This window comes from Alnus glutinosa, chromosome 4 (genome assembly GCF_958979055.1).
Source record: "Alnus glutinosa chromosome 4, dhAlnGlut1.1, whole genome shotgun sequence".
Classification (NCBI taxonomy): Eukaryota; Viridiplantae; Streptophyta; class Magnoliopsida; order Fagales; family Betulaceae; genus Alnus; species Alnus glutinosa.
Window position 1 is genome coordinate 1,853,338 of NC_084889.1, and position 17,796 is coordinate 1,871,133.

At 35.2% G+C, this 17,796-nt stretch overlaps 1 protein-coding gene across 1 annotated transcript; it reads right to left on the reverse strand.

Moving 5' to 3' along the window:
- Positions 1 to 3,918: 3,918 nt before the first annotated feature.
- Positions 3,919 to 14,515, reverse strand: LOC133865606 (protein ASPARTIC PROTEASE IN GUARD CELL 2-like). Its single transcript, XM_062302025.1, has 2 exons — positions 13,151 to 14,515; positions 3,919 to 4,023 (listed from the first exon to the last, which is right to left on the reverse strand). Exons 1-2 carry the CDS (start codon positions 14,513 to 14,515, stop codon positions 3,919 to 3,921), a joined length of 1,470 nt encoding a protein of 489 aa, XP_062158009.1.
- Positions 14,516 to 17,796: the final 3,281 nt, after the last annotated feature.

The window sequence follows — 17,796 nt, forward strand, 5'->3', positions numbered from 1 at the left end:
TACGAACACAAAGACACCATATTTTTACATAGACAACAAAAAACTTTAAAGTCTAGCCAAAAAAAAAAAAAAGTAGAAGGGACAAGCCTATTTGCCAAAATCATTTGTAAATATGATTGCAGAAAGAAATAGTCTTAGGACTCCTAGCTATAATCTCTCATTAATTAACCTCCTTAAGCAACGTAACATACCTGACTCTAAGAAAGATTTGATTGCATTAATCATATCACTCCAGTGATAAGCCGGCCAAGCATTTTTGACATTTGGGAGGTAAATTTATCCAAAAATTCGAATTCTGAATGAGCATGCTATGTAAGCAAGTGGTCTACTATACCAATATCACTGACAAATTAAGGATGCTATTATCAATGCATGTCCCTCTTGATGAAAATAAAGAGCAATTTATAGTTGGCTAAAAATATTCAGTCTCTTAATGAGTGATCTCGGTTAAGATGGGAAACATCAAACATGCATTAATGGCACACCCGTTTTGGAATTTTTATTTAATTACAAGTTTGATCAATCACATGTATTTATTAACAAATAAAAAACATGTACGTAAATAAACATACCAACAATAATGGATTTGGAGAATTCTCTAAGGCTATGCTCCTAGCAGGCCAATGCCCATGACAATGTGGGGAATTTTCTAGAGTACCACAAGTACTCGGACCAAATCCCATATATCAATCTTAGAGAATTATCGGGTAATGGGCCAAACCTCAACCATGAATTCTGGGAATGGTTGGGCTTGAAAATCATTTGGCGAGCTTCAACAAGGCCCATCTTTTCTTTATATTAAAAATGTAGATGTTCAAATGTTGACGATTGTTTTATGTCATATCAACGAAACACATTCTTAAAAACACACCAAAAAAAAAAAAAAAAAAATTTACTCTTACATCATATCAAAATCTTTTTTATTTTCAAATAAAAAATAAAAGATACCCATCAAAACACATTAACAAACTGAACTTATAATATATATTGTTTTGGATTGTTTTTTTTTTTTTTTCTTTTATATGGTCTTTAAGACTAAAGACCATGCGTGTAACATATGCCTTTTAAAGTGTACATGAATTCTTTGTTCAAATATGTTGAACAATGTAAGATGAAATAACAAATTTAAGATGAAACTTTGATGGGTTCCATCATCATGTGGATGTGGTCGTTTTATTTTGAGGTCTTGGGACTTAGGATAAGTTTGCACTCATATTTAGGTTAAAAAGAGTATAAACTTAGGTCTTCATATATACGCACCAGTTGACATCATGGTATGTAATATGGAAAACAACTCGATCTCGCGCGGGACCATTAAATGTATTTGTGGTGGTCCACGTCACATGGCTTTGTTTTGAAGCAATTAATTGAGGGAGCTAGCTAGCTAAGGACCAAAATCAAATCCTTTCCCTAGGGTGCTTTCCTTTTGTGCCCATCAAAAGCATCTTAAGAAATCTTTAGCGATCAGAACAAACTGATGAGAGATTGGAGTGGCATGGCCAAGTTTTGTCAGCTTGCCCTCATTCATCATACTTTTGCTTAGAGTCCACGTACGTTTGAGGCCTAGTCCAAGAGTCTGGACCTCTCCTATTGGGCTAGAGATTCATACAAAATTTGGTCCATCCCCCAAAAATACTGTATTCAATTTAATGAGTTAATGGGAGAGAGAGAGAGAGAGAGAGAGAGAGAGGGGATTATAGATCGGGATTGATTGCAATTTGTTGACTGAATTGTAATTATGATTGATCATAATTTGTTTGGCCAAATTGTAATTTGCTCCGCTCTTTTATGAAAGGGAATTTTAACGAGGCTCATGTGCTCGATCCAACAATTCGGATACGTACCTACTTTGTATGTATGGGCCTCATTAAGCCTTTCTCAAATGACTACAATCCTAACGATCAATTACAAAAATATTATCAAATTGTTAAAGTATAATAGAGGATTTGATATAAGAAATTTATTGTAATTATTGTTATCTCTTATAGATTTAATTGTATAGTTCATTGATTTGATTATCATATCCAAACTCTTCCCAATTCTCTTATAAATAGAAGTCTGATGTATTGTGAATTCATTAAGAGAAATAAGAGTATAATATAGCACCTTGAGCTTTATCTTGTTGATGCAAATTATAGACCGAATCACGTAAAATCTATTATATCTATTTTTTTATTTTCTCTATTGTCTTTTGTCGAGACAATTTTCAATCTGGTGACATGAGCCTATTTTGGAAATTATAATGAACTCCGCATACAAAATAACAATCACAATAAGCGCATTTGGTGGGGGTTCCAGGTACTCCCACTCCAATGCTTAAGTTAATTTGTTGGATAATCTGTATCAATGCCTCAATAATAATAATTTCAGCTCGAGAATACCTGGAGGTACAAATAGGGTTGAGATGGTTAATCCCTTGAGTTGAGGGGAGAACTTTTGTCCGATCGTGATTATCTTTCAGATGTGGTGAGATGGTTTTGGGCGATAAATCTCCTGGTGATCCGAAGAGTATACACCCACTACTAGGCAAACCCACGACCTGTTTTGCCCATGCACAGATCATGGCCTAATATCTTGGATTTATGTAGCTTCTTGTCTTTTAACCAGAATGAACTAAGCGTTGTTTTGGACTTTATCGATGGATCTTCTTTGTGGATTAGGGGTGGGCCTTAATTGACCTTTTAGGCTCATTCCTCCCTTGATAGGGTTTTTTGAATTATAAGCATATGGGTCAAGGTTTAGTCGGGCCACTGGTAAGGTCCAAACCTCTGTAGCGGGCTTGCTTACTTGGGTTTTAGAGAATAATAATTCTCTAACATCTTTATTTTCCTACGTGATTATCTTTTCTTTCACAAACCAATATGTTATCAAAAGAATTTTCACTATAGAACAATATCAATGATTCCATACGAAGAAATTACAATAGAAAAGGCCAAACCGAAATTTAATTCATCTCCAATTATTACTCTTGAAGCAATTGAAATGAATCAAAATCAACATCAAAATACAACATTTCAATTCCCAGATGGGCGAAAAGGTGATTAGGATGAGGAGGCATTGTAGAGTTCAATTGCCATACAACATGTAAAAATACTTTAGCTTAAGAGAGTTCAATTGAGGTGTTTTAAAGGATTAGCTAAAATTTAGGTAATAATATATAAGAAATAACAAGTTTTCTTGCTGTCCGAATGTGTTTAATTTTAGTTTTTGCTCAGTGTTCCAGGCACTAATTAATATAAAAACATGTTTAAGCGTATCCATGTTTTAGCGTACAAGTATATAATATGATTAGATTATATCAAATAGATGGTAGTCGGTATAATAATATTCCCACTTCCCAGGTAGATTTTCCTGATTCTACTCCATGTGAATATTGCAAAATTCGGAGAAAATCTGGTTTCCAGGACGTACTACTCCGTGCTTTTTTAATTCAAATAAAATAACGATGCACCCAGCTCGTAATAGATCTCAATATCTCATTAGGTTCTCATATTTTCCTTTTTAATCTTTTGCGGAAAACATATAATATCATAATAACACTACTAAAAATTTGGCAATTCTAGACGGTTTCAAACCGTCTAGAAATTGCAAAAAACCGTCTGGAAAAAGGTCCAGACGGTTTTTTCTGGACGGTTTCAAACCGTCCATGAATTTGTGTCGCTAATCCGGGTTAGGGACGGTTTGGGACAAACCGTCCGCAATTCCAGACGGTTTGGACCAAACCGTCCATAACTGATTCTAGACGGTTTGAGAAAAACCGTCCAGAAAATTATGGACGGTTTTGCCCAAAACCGTCCAGAAAATTCTGGACGGTTTTGTCCAAAACCGTCCACAATTTGTTTTTTTTTTTAAAAAAAAAATAATTTTTTTTTTTAAAATTATAATCATTATTATTTTCTAATATATTTATAATTATAATTATTTTTGTCCATCCGGCTGAAGGACCACCGGAAGTTCGTCACAGTCGCACGTATGCGCACGTTCTCCATCTCCATCAGCTTCTTCTCCATCGCACCTCTCGCACTACCCCATCAAACATTAACTCCAAACCAAAAACAAATACAAAATAAACAAACACAATCCAAACCCAAAAAAAAACCCAAAGATTGAAGGGCCGGAGGGGGGAGAGAAAGAGAGAGGAAGGGCCGGATCTCTCTTTGTATTCCGGCCATAGATCTGGCCGAGCGTGGGTTTCGGCCGGATCCGGCTAGATCTGTCAAACCCACGCACGTACACCGGCGTACGTTCAACAGATCCGGCCGGATCCGGCCGAAATCCGTCGAGAGAACCCGTCGTGCGTCCCGTTCCAGCCGACCGTCCAGATCCCGCCGCGCGTCCCGTTCCTGCCGACCGTCCAGATGCCATCGACTTCCGTCTTCAATCGATGGCCAGAGAGAGGAAGAAGAGCGAAGAGGCTCTGAGAGAGATGGGTTTCGGTCATGAAGAGAAAGAAAGAAACAACAGGAAAAGAAAGAACGATGGGTTTTAAAAAGAAAAAACCAGGAAAAGAAAAGAAAAAAAAAAAAAAATGTTACAGACGGTTTCTTTTGAAACCGTCTGTAAACTGTTGACTTAAGGACGGTTTTAATAAAACCGTCTCTAAATTTGCAGACGATTTTTTAAAAACCGTCTGGAAATTAGTTTGAATATTAATTTCTAGACGGTTTTATAAAACCGTCTGTAAATTTACAGACGGTTTTAATAACTGTATATTTTAATTTTCAGACGGTTATATTAAAACCGTTTGTAAATTTATAGACGGTGGAAATTAATTTTCAGACGGTTTTGATAAAACCGTCTGTAAATTTACAGACGGTTTTATAAAACCGTCTATAAAACTATAATTCTAGACGGTTTTCAAAACCGTCTAGAAAAAAACCGTCAAGAAAATGTGATTTTTTGGTAGTGTAATGCTAAACACCACACCCGCTAATTAAATATTTGTGCAGGATTTAGTTAATATAAACCTATTAAATTAAGGAAAATGATTTTTCTACGTCACATTACGTACCCTATATCAAGACATATAAGATGTGAGATCCATACATGTGGGTCTCATATACATGAGTCACACACTCAATGCATCTAGGTATAGAATTGATGTAGAGTAATGTAATGTAAGAATAACACATCTCTTAAATTTAATATCGAAAGAGATGCTGAGATATCTCAAAATGATTCTATTACACTCGCACACTTCTCTTACACCCAGTCTTATGTAATGCTCATTTCCCAACGTGTTTTCAAAAAATTTTAAAGGAAAAAAAAAATTAAAAATGGGCACCATATATGTAGGACTAAGTGTAAGAGAGGTGTATAGAAAGTGTAACTGAACCATTTCTTACCTGGGAAGTGATCCATGCAAAACTATCCCATAATCCCAAAACATATTGAGTGGAACCCATGATGGATCACACCCAATGTATTTTGAGATTATGGGATAGTTATGCAAGAGTTATAATTTTATTATATATATATATAATTCTCCTACATCTTTTATACACCTCTAACACTTATGAAAGATGGAAGAGAATGATTTTTCTATACATAATTTTATAAATTATTTAATGATTATTTAGACCAATAATAACTTGACATAATTGTAAAAAAAAGTCTTAAAATCTTTATAATTTTTTTATAAAAAAAAGTCTAAAAGAAGTTAACAAATCCAAAATGACATAATCTTGAACATTTTATTAAATTAAAATTAGAATCTATTACTTGTAACATGACTGGGCTTTTGCCACAGAAAATGGGCTGCAATCACCTGTTAGATATAGTGGCATAGATCATTCGATCCTCCGCCTGTCGTAATTCTTTTTCTCTTTTGTCTTTCTAGCCTATTAAAAAAGACCGACATATTATCCAATATAATTAAAAACATAATGTGATAATATCAACAATCTGTTAAGAGCTAACTTTTATTAATTCAAAAGTCTTAAAAACTGGTGTGTATTAATTTGGTTAAACTATTAATAATCATTAGAAACGGTAACACATTCCATTAACCTTTCGAGTATGATGTTTACCGCAGTTAATTTCATACCAAAATATTTTAATTTAACACATTTTAATTCAACTTATAGATTAGCTCTTCGGTGACTTGAAATCTTGACATATACTTGTTTTGAAACTAATTGTTAAAAGCCTGGCCATTGAACCTATATTTATTGAATACAAAATTTAGTTAATTAAACCTTAGAAATCTAATTATCAAGGAATCACTTTTCCCTAAACGTTTGGAGAATCTAAGATAGTGTTTTTTGTGGCCTTTTCCCAATTCATGCAAGTAGTACTTGTGCTATACATGTCTCTCTCAAAATAAATAGGGATTACAAAATCGTCCCCAACAAATCTCACGGGTTTTGTCTAAAATTGAACAAGAGATTCACACACACACGGCCGGATGTTCACAACACAGCCAACACACACACAACCAAAATTACTAACGCCGCTACAGGAAACACATGCACCCAATCGGCCAACTAAGGAAAAATCCACAAAAAACCCCTTTCAACCGTTGGAAGTCGTAGGAAATTACCTCTGAAAGTAGCTGGAAATCACTCTTCAACCGCTGGAGGACGACCTGCAAGAAAATCGGCGCCTCTGCTCGCCGGAAAAAAATCGGCGCCTCTCGTCGGTCGACCCACCTTTCTCAGATCTCCTTCTCTCCGATTCTTCTCCTTCCTTTTTCTTCGAACCCTAAGTGGGGAAGTGGGGGAGATGCGGGATTAAAAGAAAGGGATGAAGATGAGAAGTGAGCGAGAGGGAGAACGAAGTGGGGGAGAGGGTGAGAGAAAGAGAAAATATAATAAAAAATTAAATAACTGATAAACAGTGAATAGCCAGTAGTGTCTATTCACTGTTCATGAAGTTAGAAAAAAAGTTAAAATGACTACTCTGCTAGGGAAGAAAAAGAGACAAAAATAGTCAAATTTAACTTTTTGGTTAAAATAGCACTCCTGCTGTAAATGCTCTAAGTTAAATTCCTAGTTCATTTTGGCAGCTCTTGGTCCATTCTTTTTTATATTTAACAGTTCGTATGTTTTGGAATAAAATATTTTTCGTCAAAAAATATTTTCAGTGTTTGATACGTATGGAAAATTACACTTTTTTTTTTTTTAATATTTTCATTTAATCATATTAGCCTATAAAAGTCAATTTGCATTCACAACATAAAAATGTTAAGATAAAATAATTAAAAAAAATTAACTTAATAACTTGAGTTTTGGCAGTGGTCTAGCGTTGATTGCCCGGTGCTTGCTAGGTAGTTGTACAACAGTGGACTAGTGGTGGTCGGGGGTGGCTTGATGATGGCTTAGTGGTAGTGTGGGATGGCTTGATGGTGGCCTAATGTTATCTTAGTGGTGATTCAACGGTTTGAGAAAGAGAAATTCAAATTCGAAAAAATGATTTACGAAATTTAAAAACAAAAATAATTTTTCGAAACTAAATGAAGATTTTTAAGTCAAATCAAAAATATTTTCAATTTGACTATTATTTTCGGTCGTACCAGAAAAAAAAAATCTAAAAAATATTTTATGTTGAAATAAATGAAGCCAAAGTTATTATATATATATATATATATATCAAGCTCAATAATGAAAGCCATAACTTAAAAAATAAAAAAGAAATAAAAGAAATGGAAGCCATGATAACGCCATCTGGTCCTTCCTTTGGACCCTTTCCCTATTATGAGTCACTTAAGTAGAAGGTTTACCAAATTTACACTTAACAAACATTTTAAAGGCGCATGACAAGGTCATCGAGAAGAGACACAGATTGTGCTATGGAATTTGCTAGATGATGTGGAATTGAAGTCGAATAGCAATATAACGCCACCTGGTCACAAACGAAGCAGCCATGTGTTTGTGTGTCTGAATGTACTTGGAAGACCTATATATATAGCCATATAGGTTGATATATGAGATAAATAAATATATAGCAGAAGCCTGAAGGAAGACGTTTCTTTCCTTCATTGCTAGCTAGTTTTCTGCATGTCGTCATTTTGAAGTCTTCTTTCTCTCTCTCTCTCTCAAAAGTAAGAAAAAAATGAGTCCATCGATCACAAGCAGTGCAGTTTCATGCGATAAGTTAAAAAGTAAGGAGAAAAAGGCTGTTTTTATCCCTATGCGGAAATAATCTTTAACAACACTCCAGTCCAGCACCCTTTTTCCAAATAAGCCAAAAAGCCAAATGTAAGAATCTTTCTCTGTCAATATCAGAAGTTTGAATGCATTATGCAGTACTGCTTGAAAAACAAAGGAACACGTGCAACCCTGCCCACTTTTTCTCTTTTCTTTACTTTTCAGTACTCCCGCTTTAATGAATGTGAGTGTGATTTCTAAGAATTATTATGTACAACGAAAACCCAATACATGCTCTGAATTCAAGCATTCTCTCTGCAGACATACAAAGAGTAGTGCAGATCGATATTCAATTATATGTTGATATGTAGGCTTTTATTTCTATGTATTTAACTAATTTTATCTGACTATAGCTAATTAAGGTGCACATTAGCTACCAATGTTGTATAATTGAGTAACTGCATGGGTAGTGTCACAAGTTTGACAAGGCGCGCATGTGAGAATTTAAGTCTAAAGCCCCTATAATTGGTGTGATGCATGTCTATGTCGTTTGGGTTACTCATATTAATTCTTCCGAGAGCTCAAAGGAATTCAATAGAGAGAGAGAGAGAGAGAGAGAGAGAGAGAGAGAATGAGACCCCTTTCAATTCCCTGAAATCAATATTTGGGATTTGATTAAATATGTATGTGTAATCATGGTGTGCGGCAATTCTTATCCACTTCAGCAATTAAATAATAAATGTTACAGATTCAATAACTATTTTCATTGATTTATTCCGGATAAAGATTGATGGGATAATATATACCATGTTTCCAGCTAGCTTATAAGTAATGTCATCTAATCGGAAATTTCAATATTTGGGATTGCTTTTTGCCTTATAATAATTAATTAATAGACAAAGTCTTCTTTTAAATTAAGTTGGAGATTTTCTTTTATTTTTTTAATATATATTGTCTATTAAACTTACATGTCCTTATAACATTTAAACTATTTAATTAATAGATTGAATTGACAAAAATTTCTCAAATTCAATTTAAAAGAAAACTTTATTCTCTTTCTTATATATAATTTCTCTTTAGAACAAAAGACAGTGGGAGAGAGTGAAGGATTATAGGAGAATAATGATATGTATTGTCGCAATATCCTTTTAGAAATCCATTTCAACCCCAAACATTATTGTTAATTTTGCAAAATTAAGCAAAGATATGATAGAACAATTTGGTAAATTTTGTAAATTTAAATATGTTGTTACCATGTACAGAATAATGAATAATACAAATCGAAAAGAGAAAAAATTAAAATAAAATTGAGACACATATATATGGGCTCTTGAACTATCGAGGATCCTTGTCCATGACTCATATCCCAGGAAAGTGTACTCATTCCTGGCATTGAGTATATATATTGTATACATGGAAAATTTTCCTAGCGTATATAACTCATCACATGCCTATATATATATATATATATATATATATATATATATATATATATATATATATATATATATTTTCACGGCATATATATTCCAAATATACGCAACAAACTTTTTTAACCTTGCATTTATAATAAACGTCTGCAAAAGATTTTTTTTTATTTTTTTTATTTTTGTAGTGACGAAGACGAACTACTCAATGACCGAAATGAGCGGCTATGATTTACTGATCGAGAGACTCAAGGGTTAACTACCATCATCACCACTCTCCGTGATTGACTCCTTCTGTTAAACTAACTAATATAAATTACATGGGTGCTTCAGAATGGTTCTGTAAGTTGTAAAACACTTGACAAAGTTGGCCACAAGACTTAAGGATTTGAAGCAGATATGAGGAAAAAAAGGTGTTACAATTTAAGGAAATACCCAGCTCAAAAAACCATCAAAGAAAAATGCTTAGGGTGGCAGACTGGCATGTCAGTAGAGTTTTTGACCTGACGTCAGAGGTTCAATCATAGAGAACTCTAGCCGAAAGGGCCAAACCATGCATGATTTCTGGGAATGGTTGGGCTTGAAAAGCAATATTTCATGAGCTTCAAAATATGACACTTAAACAAGTTATACTTCGATCACCAATTAAGAAGCTCTGATTCCATGTTTTTAATTAATATCGTGTTTCAATATTTAAGATCATAAACATGTAAAATAAACAGAAAGCCCACTAATTAATTCAGGCTACCCATGTTTTGGAGAAGTTGGTATCATGAGTGACGAGTTTCATGCAGCTCCACCCATGAACATGCTTTTGAAGCTAATCAATTAAGCTGCTAACTCGTTAGGTTTGCCCTTATTTTTCTTGTGAAGTACTACTTATAAATCTTTACATTTGCCCTTAATTTGGTCCCCGACGCCCTGCGCGCAGGTGAATACAAACAAGTACTATACTTGGCAAAAAGGATAAGGGTAGTTGCAGACATTGACATTGAAACCCCCACCTTGGCCCCAACCCCTTGTAACAAGCACTCAACCGAGCAACCAAAACCACCCCAGATATGATTAAGACAAGATTGCAGGTTTTGGATGGAGGAAAAATGGGCGGAGAAGGCCACTGAAGGTTGTGCCAGCGGTTCGGAACTTGGTGAAGGAAGTTGGGTTGGGTAAAAAGGATAAGGATGAGCATGGTTTAACGAATAATGGGTGCAATTTTAGGCCAGATTCCGTGGCGATGGTGGCAGTGCAGGGATTGTGTGGTGCCATCGCTAGTGGGTTTTGGCTACCCATGGGGTGGCCAGCCACCCCATTTTGGTCGGCCACTCCTTTTTTTTTTTTTTTCCCTTTTTTTTAATTTTCTTTTAAATTTTTTTAAAATTTTTTTAATGCATATTACACGTGTCAACACAAGAGAGTGATACGTGGACTAACATTAGTTTTTAGACGGAAATTTAAACGGAAGTACGGCCATCTCCGTCTTTTTGTATGGTCTAGATACCATCTGTGATAAAAATTGAAGCACAAGAAATAAAAAATAAAAAAAGTCAAACTACATATACCAATATCGTATTTAACCCTTTTAATTTAAACAACAATATTTTCACGTCATTCCTTACCAAACGAAGTGAAAATTTTTATTACGCGTCATTTGACTTAAATGACATAAAACTAAATGACCCTGAATGCCAGTTTTTATGTAGTGGATTAATTTGTTTAAATACGAACACAAAGACACCATATTTTTACATAGACAACAAAAAACTTTAAAGTCTAGCCAAAAAAAAAGAAAAGTAGAAGGGACAAGCTATTTGCCAAAATCATTTGTAAATATGATTGCAGAAAGAAATAGTCCTAGGACTCCTAGCTATAATCTCTCATTAATTAACCTCCTTAAGCAACGTAACATACCTGACTCTAAGAAAGATTTGATTGCATTAATCATATCACTCCAGTGATAAGCCGGCCAAGCATTTTTGACATTTGGGAGGTAAATTTATCCAAAAATTCGAATTCTGAATGAGCATGCCATGTAAGCAAGTGGTCTACTATACCAATATCACTGACAAATTAAGGATGCTATTATCAATGCATGTCCCCCTCTTGATGAAAACAAAGAGCAATTTATAGTTGGCTAAAAATATTCAGTCTCTTAATGAGTGATCTCGGTTAAGATGGGAAACATCAAACATGCATTAATAGCACACCCGTTTTGGAATTTTTATTTAATTACAAGTTTGATAAATGACGTGAATGTTTTTCTTTTTTTTTTTTAACATTTTCACACAAGAGGGAGAGGGGGATTCGAACTAATAACCTCCGTTTCATGAGGAGTGGTCTCTAGCGGATCAATCACATGTATTTATTAACAAATAAAAAACATGTAAATAAACATACCAGCAACAATGTATATAAACAACACTAACTATTTGGTGCCGTTTATATAACTTAAAACGCATTAAAATAACGGTACTAAATGCAGTTTTTTTTTTTGTAGTGGTAGTTATCGGAGCGGAGCAAAGTTAACATAGGGTTTTCTTATAAATATGTTATGCTGTTAGCCTGTAACCCTAAATCACATAATGAAATATAGTCACACTCTTGTGAATGTATGTATAATGCCGAACCACGAAAATTTGTCTCAATTCTCTCTCTCTCTTTTCGATTTCATATTATTCATTATTGTTGTACACGGTAGCAATACATTTAAATTCACAAAATTTACCAAATTGTTCTATCAAATCTTTTTGCTTAATTTTACAAAATTACCAAATAATGTTTGGGGTTGAAATGAATTTCTAAAAGGATATTGCGACAATAGCATCATTCTCCTTTAATACTTAGAAATCACACTCACATTCTAGTGGCCGACTGGATGACTCATTAAAGCGGGAGTACTGAAAAGTAAAGAAAAGAGAAAAAGTGGGCGGGGTTGCACATGTTCAATTCCTTTGTTTTTCAAGCAGTAGTGCGTACGTAATGCATTCAAACTTCTGATATATATTGGCAGAGAAAGATATATTCTTACATTTGGCTTTTTGGCTTATTTGGAAAAAGGGTGGACTGGAGTGTTGTTAATGATTATTTCCGCATAGGGATAAAGATTGCCTTTTTCTCCTTATTTTTTAACTTATCGCAACAAACTGTACGTACTGCATATATACTAGCTTCTGATGGACGTACACCTCACCGCCCAATACTTATGTAATATCGATTCTTTGTATCAATTTAAAAGAAATTAAGATCGATTTGATTGCATTAATCACATGATCGATCACTCCAGTAAATTTATATAGGCCAAGCATTTTTTACATTTGGGAGGTAAATTTATCTGGGAGGTAAATTTATCCAGAAATCCGAATGCGCATATATATGCCACGTAAAGCAAGTGGTCTACTATACCAATATCACTGACAATTAATTAAGGATGCCATTCTCAATGTCCCTCTTGATGAAAATAAAAGCCAATTTATAGTTGGCTACAAATATTCAGTCTCTTAAATGAGTACTGCATCTAGATCTCGATTAAGATGGGAAACGTGCATTAAGGGCGCACCCGTTTTGGAATTTTTATTTAATTACAAGTTTGATCAATCACATGTATTTATTAACTAATAAAATGTACGAAAATAAACATACCAACAATAATGGATTTGGAGAATTCTCTAAGGCTATGCTCCTAGCAGGCCAATGCCCATGACAATGTGGGGAATTTTCTGGAGTACCACAAGTACTCGGACCAAACCCCATATATCCAGCAGCTGGATCGAAGGTCGTCTGGATTCCTGCTAGTTGAGTGTTCCCAATAATGAATTTAGTATCATTGATTGGGACAAATGCCAAACAGAAAATGCTCTGATCCCCAAAAACATATTCTTCCTTAACTAGAATGTTTATTCTTTTCAACGTCAGGATTGGACCGGCTGAAAAGAAAAATGACACGTTCGGAACCTGAACCGACTCTAAGCCAGATAGGTTGTAGCACGTGTCAAAAAAGGAGTTCACAAAGGAGGGCCGTGGAAGATTTACGGTTTTTGCAACATAAGCGTTACGAAAAACCTCGTAAACAGGCGTCGGTAAGTGGGTATACGTTGTACCCGAATCAATAATCACTCCCCCAAAGCCCTTTTTTGTCGTTGTGAAACTGTTTGGGGGAATGGGCAGTCGCATGTCTCCAATCCCAAGGCCCGAGAGCTCAACAGAATAAAAGGTCTGCATTTTTGAGTTGCGGAGCAAGGGGATCCATGCGGTTTTTGCAGGTAGCACCGCACCTGGAAGGCTGAAATTCAACCAACCTGGTGACCCAAAAATCGAAACCGGCGGCAAACAATAGCTGAACGTGTCAGCCAATCCACGGAGCCGAAGTTGAGACGGCAATGACAATGGCCCACCTCCAAGGCCCATCAAGCCATTGTTTCCAGGCACTCCGAACTGGTTCAAGTGCCCGCACCCGGTGAACATATTCAGAAGAGTGGTCCTTCCGAACGTGAGTGTCTCGAGTACAAGAGAGCCCTTCGTAAAGGAGCCGTCCATGTAGTCCACCTCGTACTGACACTGATTGTTGTTGCAACCGAAGTGATTACAGGCGGCATCATCACAAGGTACCACGAAAAAAGATGAGGAATTTAGTGGGTCGAATACGAGGCGTCCTGGGGTTTGGTCACAATTACATGGTTTACACTCAAACCATGTAACGTCACTCCCTGTGTCTATAACCATATTTTGGCTGAGCGGAGGGTTACCTAGCCCTATACGAATAGAGTATACTCCAACCCCAAAAGGTTTGGGAAAAATCTCAGCAGACATGAGGAGATTAGGAGGTGTTGGTGGAGTTAATGTTGGCATTGGAGGGGGAGGTGGCGAAGGGGATGGCAATGGAGGGAGAGTTGGAGATGGAACTAATGGTGCGGAGGGGGTACTGGTGGTCGGAAGTTGTGCTAATGCTGAGGTGAATAAGTGGTTGATGACGGTCAGTATGGTAAGGAGGCAGAATAGAGACGCCATGGGTACGTAAGTGGGGTATTGATCTTTATGAGATTGAGATCCGTTAAGCAACACAGATCCGTTTTTAACTTAGCAAGCAAGAGAGCGAGACACGAATGAAACAAAATGATCAGAAGAAAACTACAGATAAGAAGATAGACAGAAGAAAACTGGCTTAGTGTAGGGAAGTAGATCGAGAAGGAACACTAGTTCATGAGATGAAAAAAAATGATCAATGAGCGTGGTTTATATAGAAATGCAGAAAGCATCTAGTTCATGAGAGGGAGGAAGAAAAGGTGGGGGGCACTTGAAGAATCTTGGGGTTTGACACCTCATGATCTCAATGAATTCAAGGATACATCAGCATGTTTAATATAATGACGTCAAAGAAAGGGCTGGAAGGCAATGAGGGGTTTAACTAGTCATGTTGTGTCAACTTCTTGTTTATCGACAAGTGGTAATTAATTATATGATCTAGAACGGCATACAACAATGGTCCATAATGTCCACCTCAGCTAGTCACATATTTAACTACACTTCACAAGTGCCGTGTTTAAAAGGTCATACACTGCTTTAATGTCCTTTTTCTTTGGTTTGAGACTTTTTTAAAAAGATGTAAATGCCTTAATATTTTGTAGTGCTTGCAATTGGCTTATTTGGAAAAAGGGTGGACTGGCATGTAAGTTGTGAAAGATGGTTTCCGCATAAGGATAAAGATTGCCTTAGCTTTTTCTCCAGCTTGTTTGCTTAACAAAATAAAACACATAGAAAAAGTAGATAGGACCAACTTAAACATCGAGTAATTAAGTTAGGGCTTGCACATCGGGTTGAGATTGAGTACGAAATAGCATAATGGTGTCTTTCTTTCCTTTTGATCTTATTCTTCTTTCTATTTATTTATTTAATTAATTAATTTAATTTGCCTCAGTATGGCACTTTTCTACTTTATTCTGGTAATTAATGTAACCGTTCTCTTAAGGCTTAACTCGTCAACTATATATTAAGTTGTGTCTACTTCTTATTTATCGAAGTTATTGTATTGAGAAGTATCAACTATCAAGTGTAGTGTGATATATATATATATATGCGCACCTAGCTTGCGTCCAATGCCCAATGGCTAACCGCCACGCTTCCATGCATCATACAAAACCAAAGATCCAAAAGGGCTGGACCAGGAGATGGACAAGTGCTGATTAATTGTAAAGTACTCTTGAATAGTTGAATGTACTTCAACCTATCTAGGTTTTTTTTTTTTATGAGAGAGAAATAGCTAGAAATCTGATTAATTATCAATGAATCCTTTTTCCCTAAACGTTTGTAGAATCTAAGATAGTGCTTTTCGTGCCTTTTTCCCAATTCATGTATGTAGTACTTGTGCTATATATAATATGTCTCTCTCAAAAGTCAAAATAAAGATGATCGAGCTTTGAAAAATGACTTGCATTCCAAGGCACCTAAGTATATATGCGACAACGGCATCTAACTTAAACATTTTTAATTTTTTTTAATAATTAAATAAAAAAACAAAAAAGAAAGGACCAGCCTATTTAATTATAAGAGCACTTCAATAATAGAGCGTGTGTTTTTGGCAAAATCCTCTGAGATAGTGTGTGTTTTTCCTAACTCATTACTTAACAAAAGACTGCGTTTGCTTTTTCCTATTTCGGAAAATAGAGATAAGACGAATGCATGCATGGCTGCTATGATAAAGTCACGAGTGGTCCAAATGAATATTGAGAAAGTAATGCTCATTTAATTATTTTATAATGCTGTTTTTTTTAATTAACTATTAGATCAATTTTTATTTTTATTAAGGACGCCAGCTGTTGGAAGGACAACAACATATATAAATATACAAGAAAGAAAACTAGAAAATGAAATAAAAAATTAACAAAAGGAAAAAAAAAATGTAAAATTAGTCTATGTAATCGACCTAAATTACAAACTACTCCCTATCGTTTCAAAGTGAATTCTCATGTTCCAGAAGTATGACAAAAAAAAAAAAAAAAATTAAACAAATCAGCATTGTTGTGCAAAATTGTTGCGCAATTAACATATCTCGAAGTTAAATTCTGTTAAAACATTTGACGAATTTCGTTAAATACTATGTCATCACTAATGAAATGACGACACATGTTACTATGTTATACACAGTAAGTATATAGCAATTAACCTAATCTTCCGTAAGGTGCCACAAATAAATTCTCCATCACCCATCTTTCATAATAGCCCGTGTTGCACCACCTCATTGGCAGACTGCATACTCTACCATGTGAACTAATATATGTTGTTAGAGACATGTTTAATTTAATAGATTTTCTTTTTCTTTCCTTTTCTTTCTTTTAATATTGTTCAAGTATCAAATACATTCTCTCTTTTCTTCTTCTTCTTCTCTCTTTTTTTAATTATTTTTTAACTTTCAATATGATTTTATATTACTTTTATCAAATAATTCATAGACAAAAATCTCTCAATTATGTTGCTTCCATGTCCTTAATTCACTCCACCCAAACATGCACCGATCGATGTTTCGTTTGTCCCCATTCAAATGTGGAGAGATTCTTCTCTTTACCTAAGCTTCTTTCTTTTTCTTTTTTTGTGAAAAGGATGAAGCTCTCTCTCTCTCTCTCTCGACTCTGTGTAAGTACGTGTGTATCCGGTTGTCATAATTGGGCATGACATGATATGATTCCCGAAGAGTACCGTACGTTGGATGGTATTGGTGAGAACGTCTCAATGGCTGAAATTGCTTAGCTTAATCAAACAAAATATAACAATAATACTGAAGTTTATTTTAAGCCATAACTTCAAATAAATAAATAAAGAAAAGAAATGGAAGCCATGATAACGCCATCTGGTCCTTCCTTTAATTGGACCAGGTCATCGAGAAGAGATCGACAGAGAGATTGTGCTATGGAATTTGCTAGATGATGTGGAATTGAAGTCGAATCACAATATAACGCCACCTGGTCACAACCAAAGCAGCCATGTGTTTGTGTTCTCTCTATTTTCCAAAATAGGAAAAAGCAAACGCAGTCTTTGTAAAAGTCTGAATGTACTTGGAAGACCTATATATATATAGGTTGATATGTGAGAGAAATAAATATATAGCAGAAGCCTGAAGGAAGAGGTTTCCTTCCTTCATTGCTAGCTTGTTAGTTTTCTGCATGTCGTCATTTTGAAGTCTTCTGTACGTCTCTCTCTCTCAAAAGCAAGAAGAAGAAAAAAAAGGAGTCCATCAGAAGCAGTGCAGTTTCTTGCGATAATTAAGTTAAAAAATAAGGAGAAAAAGGCAGTCTTTA